This window comes from Octopus bimaculoides, chromosome 1, assembly GCF_001194135.2.
Source record: "Octopus bimaculoides isolate UCB-OBI-ISO-001 chromosome 1, ASM119413v2, whole genome shotgun sequence".
In the NCBI taxonomy this organism is placed as follows: domain Eukaryota; kingdom Metazoa; phylum Mollusca; class Cephalopoda; order Octopoda; family Octopodidae; genus Octopus; species Octopus bimaculoides.
The window spans coordinates 198,714,139-198,722,905 of NC_068981.1; the positions used below are offsets into that span (position 1 = coordinate 198,714,139).

At 37.5% G+C, this 8,767-nt stretch overlaps 1 protein-coding gene across 1 annotated transcript in view; it reads right to left on the bottom strand.

Annotated features, from left to right (window-relative positions):
- The window catches only part of LOC128250023 (meprin A subunit beta-like), a 27,258-nt gene that overhangs the window by 2,653 nt on the left and 15,838 nt on the right, over positions 1-8,767 (bottom strand). The window contains exons 2-4 of the mRNA XM_052974628.1: positions 6,387-6,632; positions 4,522-4,686; positions 842-1,095 (exon numbers count right to left, since the gene is read on the bottom strand). Of these exons, the coding sequence (XP_052830588.1) occupies positions 842-1,095; positions 4,522-4,686; positions 6,387-6,632 (665 nt within the window). The remainder of the gene's footprint in view (positions 1-841; positions 1,096-4,521; positions 4,687-6,386; positions 6,633-8,767) is intronic.

Sequence of the window (8,767 nt, forward strand, 5' to 3'; positions counted from 1 at the left end):
CTCCTCCTCATCATCATCATCATCATCATCATCATGATCGGCGTCATCATCATCGAGGCACATACATCACAACCATATGTGTGCAACACGGTGATCTCATATCAAGATTAATAGCGCATTCTTCTTCTTATTATTGAGTGAGAGAGCAGTGCATGGTATCAAAGTAACACTGGGGTCAAATATACAAATCCTAGTATTCCCATCTAATAAGGGTACACCAGGGTACATGCATCACAACCATATTTGAGTGACATGGTGATCTCATATCAAGACAAACAGTGCATGACCTTGTAGGTGGGGCTTAGTTAGAATTTTCTTCAAGTTGAGCAGCCCATCCTGCTCAAAAGGTCCCTGAATAAGGGTTGTTTAAGGATGTTGAGAAAAACACCCATGTTTCTAGAGGTGAGTTATGCAAACTCTAAAGAATTCCTCCATAGGATCTTTGCATTTCCATTTTCGACGATGCCTTCAGATTTGTGGTCGTACCAATTTTTTGATGAGGGCTGAATGTTGAATGTTGTGAAGTGAAGGCATTGATGCAGTGCTACCATTTCCATACTGGAACATAGTAAACACTATAAGGTATGAAATACTGCCCATCCAACTATGACCAGTGGTTTGATTTTCACTTTGGCTTTGCTCCAGCCTTTGGAGAAAAGACATAAGCATGACCAAATCTTGCTTCCATCCTTGTAACCATGTGGCCTTCTATGACATTAATGGGTCTCTCAGAACAACTAAGGAAATGAAGAACTAAAAATGGTTGGAAGAAGAACTAAAGAAGGTTCTTTTTTGTTTTTTTTTTGTTTTTTTTTGTTGCAAATGATTCAAGATGTCTTACTTGTGTATTTCCTGTGGCTGTGATTGAAATGTTCACTTCTGTCCATTTCTCTGTTTGGTTTTGGTTTCCTTCTGCCAAGAATAAACCAGCAGAAATGTTGTCTTCCTCAATTTGGTTCAGTTGAAGTGATACCCTGGATAAACCACGTATCTGGTACCAAAAGGTCAAGCAGTAATTGCCAGGAGGCAGCTGGGGTGTCTGAATTCTTGCTACACTGTCTTGGTTCGGAACAGCTTTCATGTACAAATAGAAACCTAAATGTCAAAAGATAATATAAAATGGTGTTTTAATGTGATGCCGCTGACGTAGTAACATTTGACCGTCTTGTTACCATATTTCTGAGGAAACCCACTGCCTTTGCTTAAATTAATTCAGAAAATAACGAAGAATTTACTCAAATAACTTTGTTGTTATTAAGTTGCTGTTTTGCGCATAAATGAAAAATGGGAAGTTTGAATCTCATAACCAGTTGCGATCTCAGGTGGATTGGTATAAAAAGGGTCAAACTCTTTTCTACTTTAGGCAAAAGGCCTGAAATTTTGAGGGAGGAGGGTCAGTCGATTACGTCGACCCCAGTATGCAACTGGTACTTAATTTATCGACCCCAAAAGGATGAAATGTGAAGTTGACCTCGGTGGAATTTGAACTCAGAACATAAAGACAGACAAAATACAGCTCAGCATTTCAACCAGCGTGCTAACGTCTCTGCCAGCTCCCTGCCTTTCAACTAATATTCTAAACAGGCGATTGTGTCATCATCTTTGTCATCACTTAACAAAAGATAATTAACATCATCATCATCGTTTTTTTTTTATTATTATTATTACTATTATTACTACTACTACTACTACTACTACTACTACTACTACTACTACTACTACTACTACTACTATTATTATTATTATTATTATTATTATTATTATTATTATTATTATTATTATTATTATTATTATTATTATTATTATTATTATTATTATTATTATTATTATTATTATTATTATTATTATTATTACCACCACCACCACCACCACCACCACCACCACCTCCATCACCATCATTATCTGAGCTGGCAGTATCATTAGATCATTGGACAAAATACCTCACAGCATTTCTTCTGGCTCTTCCCATTCTGAGTTCAAATCCCTCTGTAGCTAATTTGCATTTCAACCCTCCCCTAAAATTGCTGGCCTGATCTTTTTTCCCTTTTACTTACAATGCAGCCATACTTGAACACTGTCTTGATAATATATTGGTTATTTTCCTTTAGAATTCTCATTAATTTTTTTCTGTCTTTTACTCATGAATTATATTCATTCAGATTTAATACTAAGCAAACGACAATTCCATCAGGACCTAAATAATTATCTGCTGTCTATTTGAATTGGTCAGTAATATTTTAAATGGGGCAGGAATTTTTGCCATAGATATTCTTCAAGTTGACAGGTGGGATTTAGGAAACATTACCATTCTTGCATGATCTGATAAGCACTATCCCTAAGTAGGTCTGCCGCTTATGCTAGTCAAGTTAGTTTATTACAATCTATCTCTTTTTAAATGTTCACTATTCCAACCATTGTGGTTTGGCTTGAATAAGGATCTGATGGTATTTAATTTCTCTATCTCTGAAGAATCTTAATCAATCAAATATGAGATTGATTAATGATTAATATGTATGATTATTGCACTATAGAATTTTGGAATTGGCCAATCTATGCAAAATGTGCATAAACTGATTAAAGAGTGTAGAAGCCTGCATTATTTGTGATTCTCAACTCTGACTTTATAAAGAATTTATTTTGTGTCTGAAATTTGTAAATCCAAATTGAACCAAAAGTGGAAAGTAAATTTACAGCCTGCATGGATTACAATGGTTTTCACTGGACAATTTATATTGCCAAATTTGATTCCTCCAGAGTGTTTATAAATCATGAATCTGTATTTTTTAAATCCTACTTTTTTCTCTGTGTGTGTGTGTGTGTATGTGTGTGCATGCGTATGCATATATTTATGTATGCATGTGTATGTATATATCACCATCATCATCATCATCATTGTCGTCGTTTAACATCCGTTTTCCGTGCTAGCATGGGTTGAATGGTTTGACTGAGGTCTGGAAAGCCAGTAGCTGCACCAGGCTCCAATCTGATCTGGCAATGTTTCTACAGCTGGATGCCCTTCCTAATGCCAGCCACTCTGACAATGTAGTGGGTTACTTTTCACAAGCCACTGACATGGGAGCCAGTCAGGTGGACTTGGTATTGACCATGCTCGAATGGTGCTTTTCATGTGCTACCAGCACAAGAGCCTGTCGGGTGGCACAGGCCACAGCTATGATTTTGCTTTTACTTGACTCATCTGGTCTTCTCAAGCATATCATATCGCCTGATGCATCAATCATATCACCCGACACACACACACACACACACACACACACACACACACACACACACACACACACACACACACACACACACACACACACACACACACTTATATATATGGAGATTTGTAGTTTATACATTAAAACAAGGGTTTCAAAATAATGTTTTTAGTTAAGAGATAAATTTTATAAAAAATGCTTTTTCCCTCTGCTAAAGGAAAGCAGAGCAATAAATCACAGGAAATTAACAAAATTGTATTTTGATAATTTGTGGAAATATATTGTATTGTTTAAATAAGGGGATAACATTGATCTCAAATGATGTTGGATTAACTGTTTGTTTGTCTGACTCTCTCTTTGTCCATTTGTATCTGTCTGTGTGTCCTTTTTACTAGTCTTGTGTTGGGCAAAGTCTTGTGTATGGAAGTCCATGAAATAATCTCTACATGTAAAACCTCTCACACGCATGTGTGCACACACACATGCACAAATACATGTGCATGCACACACACACACACTGAACCTACCTGAGAACTAGCAGAAACTTCTGTTAACACTTTAAATCAAAAAGCAGGCAGTTCAGTTGATTGAACAACTGTCAAACTGTTGTCTGCTGGTATTCACTAAGGAGGTTTAATAATAGTGAAACATATTCACAGTTGTCTCTCCATAACTACCAACATCAAACTCCTCAAAGCACTGTGTCACAGTTTAAATAATAACAATGCCAAAGTTGTCTCCCTTTCTTTCCTCTTGAGGAAATTTTCATTAACCTATCACTACAGTGAGTTTGCTACGACCTTACTTCTATAACTACATTATGTTTAGTCACTGCATTATGTTAAAACTGATTTTATCATTTTATTTAATTAGGTTCCATTTTACAACTTACAGATTTAATCTAGCTTTTTTTAAAATACAATTTCTTACCAAACAAGGTTTGAGGCTACCATAGCATAAAGGATTACAAAAATGGAAAATTTAAGAAATTTAAAAAATTGTCAATTGAGAGAAAGCCTAAAGGATTGAATATCCTAGAGCAGAGGTAAAGAAGAGATGATCGTAAGGAATTCCAAAGAGCCACAATTTGAGGAAGGAAGGAAGCTGCTAGAATAAAATGACTTATGACTAATAGGAAGCTCAACAGAGAAACAATGCCCCTGGGAAGAGAAGCAGGTGATACATTTTCATGACGGTCAATATTTTAAAATTAAAATATATAATTGTAGAAATGAATTTAGAGTTTTTAAAGGCTTGCTAATAAAAGTAAATGGTTGATTGAACAAAGAAGTATGCTGACCTTCAAATGTCCTGTAAGTGTGATCGTATGTTGGCCCAGTATTTGGAGATGTCTCAAAGAAGGAATGACGAACCCATTTATTGGCATTCATTGGTGAATTAATTTCTGTGTGATTCCAGCCACATAAACCATTATCAAATGTACAGTTTGGAGATGAAATACTGCCTTGAAAGAATAAAGTGTAAAATGAAAGAATAATTTTTTTTTTCCTGTTTCTAAAGTTTCATAAAATTTTATTTGTTGTTATCCACTTCACAATATGACACAAGAATTGATGTTGTTGTGGGGTGGGGGGACATTGCACATTGCTGAATCATAAGAATTCCTAGTTTTAATTTAGATTTTGATGGCAAGGAAGATGGTCCATATTACATATGGAATTTTGCAGGTGGGGCCCAGTTAGAATTTTCTTCAGGTTGAGTAGCCCATCCTGCTAAAAAGGTCCCTGAATAAGGTTTGTTTAAGGATGTTGAGCAAAACACCCAGGTTTCCAAAGGTGAATTATCCAAACCCCAAAGAATTTCTCTCAACACATGGCTATGATGCTCCCCCTCTACTTCTGCTCGTGATCAGAGATGCACATATTGTCAGCCACCAAGGGACATGCTCAACTGGTTACGGTCAAACAACTGACAAGCAAATCTGTGGTATTGAGCAGAATATTTGCTGTAGCCCATCTTTTATACCAAGACAAAACAAAGTACATGATAACACTTCCAATCAATTAAGGTCAGAAGCCATGAGAGCCACTGCCTGGTACTGCATCCAGGAATTTATTATTATTATTATTACTATTATTATTATTGAGTGAGAGAGCAGGGCATGCCATCAAAGTGACACTGGTGTAAAATATACGAAGCCCAATATACTCATCTTGACTACCCATCTGATAAGGGTACACCAGGCACATGCATCACAACCATATGTGTGTGACATGGGGATCTCATATCAAGATAAACAGTGCATGACCTTGCAGGTGGGGCCCAGTTAGAATTTTCTTCAGGTCGAGTAACCCATCCCACTAAAAAGGTTCTTGAATAAAGGTTGTTTGAGGATATCGAACGAAATACCCATGTTTCCAAAGGTGAATTATCCAATTCTCAAAGAATTCCTCTCAACACATGGCTATGATGCTCCCCCACTATTTCTGTTCGTGATCAGAGATGCACATATCATCAGCTATTAAGGGACATGCTCAACTGGTTAAGGTCAAACAACTGACAAGAAGCAAATCTGTGGTATTGAGCAGAATATTTGCTGTAGCCCATCTTTTTATACCAAGGCAAAACAATGTACATGATAACACTTCCAATCAATTAAGATAAGTAGCCATGAGAACCACTGTCTGGTACTGCATCAGGGCAGTTTGTTATTATTATTATTATTATTATTAGGAGAGCTGGCAGGATCATTACAGTGCTGGACAAAATACTTAGCAGCATTCCATCCATCTTTACATTCTGAATTCAAATTAGTTTTAATGCTAAAGTCCCAAAGAATGGTGATGTCTTTATTCTGCTGCAGGTTTATATTCTCACCAATTCTTTTTCTATTGGAATCCAAACTGATGGAAGTTAGCTTTGTAGTTTCTGGTGGGCTTACACAATTGATGCCAACCATTGATGGATCAGACCTGAATCAACATGAGGATCGCTGACCCTTGTAGGGTATTTACCATGTAGTGACTTACTTTCTCCATTGATTTTGCAGCTCTGGATTTGGATTGTGCTTTTATGAAAATATCGACTGAAAACGTTGAAAATGTAATTACATTCAATATAAATGACACAAAATAAATAAAACATCTCAGAAATAGAAAAACATATTCCAAAATCATTCTTGTAAACACAGAATATGATTTTTACCATTTTGTGGAAGCACCAATTCTCGTTCTAAACAGCCATACAATCTCTGTATTTTTATGATGTCCAGTTGACTCATTCCAATCCGTTGACCAATACGGACACCTTTCACCTTTGTTATTATTGTTGAATACCTCCTATCAATAGCAAACGCATTCTGTTGATAATGCATTATTGAATTGTAGTCATATGGAAGGTTGAGAGTGTTGAAAGAAGAGGGGTTGATTTTCTGAAAGTTGGATCTACGATCTGACAACAGAGAAGAGGAATCATGTTAATTATGTGAGATTAATAGGTTTTGGGACATTTTCTATTAAAACTTATTATTATTAAAGCTATTATTAGCAAGGATGTTGTCGTGAGGTTTAATGAGAACAAGTCTCCTCAAAACTCAAGAATCTTTCTTTGGATTCTTATAGAATACAGAATGGCACTTTTCTACAAGGATAATTCTATTATCCTTCAGCTTCTTCAGTAGCATTTTGGATTCTATGCTAAGTCCACCAATTACCACATGAACAATTGTTATATTAGGCTTCCACGATCTCTTCTTGGTATATTATTATTATTTTCTCTTTAACACAGGTTTTGTTGGAACTCCTGGAGTCTTGCATGCATATTTTGACCTCACCCCCACCGGCCTCTCTCCTGCACCTTCTCAGTTAAGAGGTCTTGTCTTGTGGGTTACTTGGTCACCTCTTTGGTGATGATACCATGTAAAAAGCACCAAGGACACTCTGTGAAGTGGTTGGCATTAGGAAAGGTAAACAGCTGTAGAATCCATGGCAAAGTTGATATTGGAAATAGGTGTACTCCTCTGGCATGGGCCGGCTCCTGTCAAACTGCCGGCCCATGCCAGCATGAAAAACAGACGTTAAATGATGATGATGATAATATTTATACACACATGCGCGCGCACACACACACACACACACACACGCGCACACACATATACACACACCCACACATACATGAATGAATAAATAAATAAGTAAATATCATCATTATCATTTAACATCCTTCTTCCGTATTGGTACGGCTTGAATGGTTTTAAGAGTGTGATGGGTCTGAGAATTGCATTGCATTCCAGTGTTGGCTTTGGTTTGGTTCTATCTTTCTATGCTCTTCCTGTCTCCAAGCACTTCCAAGTGAGCCAATATTTGCCTGTGGGTGGATATGATTTCACCAAATATTGGAAGCGAAAGACACCTGTACGTGATAGTGATGAACTTCTTTCAGTAGAAAAATTAGGCAAAAAGGGATTCGATGTTGTGTGCAAGAGAGGAGACTGCTCTGGTTTGGTCATGTGATGCAGATGGATGAGGTGAGTTACTTGAAGAAGTGATGATCCCTTTAAGCGGATGGAAGTCATGGAAGAGAGAGACCCAGGGAGACATGGAATGAAGGACTGAAGATGGATTTCAAAATGGTGAGCCTTAAAAAGGAAATGACAGAGGACTGGGATATGAGGTGCATTACTGTATTCAGAATCGATGACCTAAAACCAAGGTGACACAAGAAAAAAAAAAAAAAAGCACAGGTGCTGGTGCCACATAAAAAAACTCTGGTTTTTGTGCCACATTAAAGGTATCTGGCACCCTCTGTAAAGTGGTTGGCGTTAAGAAGGGCCTCCAGCTGTGGAAACCATGCCAAAACAGACAATGGAACCTGGTGAGGCCCCTGGCCTTGCCAGCTCCTGTCAGATCATCCAACCCATGCCAGCTCCTGTCAGATCATCCAACCCATGCCAGCATGGAAAAACAGACGTTAAATGATGAAGGTGAAATCCAGTGGCAGGGCTTTGGTCGGCCCTGGACTATTGCAGAAGAAACTTGCACAAGGCACCACATTATGGGACTGAACCCCAAATTGCTTGGCAAGGAAGCAAGGTTCGTAACCATGCTGCTATGCCTATACCTATATACATATGTGTGTGTGTATATGGGTTTGTATAAGTGTGTGTATGTGTGTGTGTGTGTCTATGGGTGTGTATAAGTGTGTGTATAAGACAGTTTATATCCACAAAAAGATGCAGTCTATATAATTATTTATATTGTAAACAAAGTGACATGTAGAAATCTGAGACCATTATGTGTGTGTGTGTGTGTGGGTACTCACACATATGTAATGTGCAACTTTCTGAGCTGTAGATTTATATGTGTGATGTGTGTTAATATTGTGTGTGTGCATGTAAATATGATGACAGGTACAGCGCGTGCGTGTGTGTGTGTGTGTGTGTGTCTGTGTGTATACAGCTGCAGTCACTTATAGTTAATGTGACTATAACTGGAGAAGATATTGGAAACTGAACACTGATAACTACTCCTACACACACACACGCACACACACACACACACACACAAATCACTGTCTGTGTGTGTGTG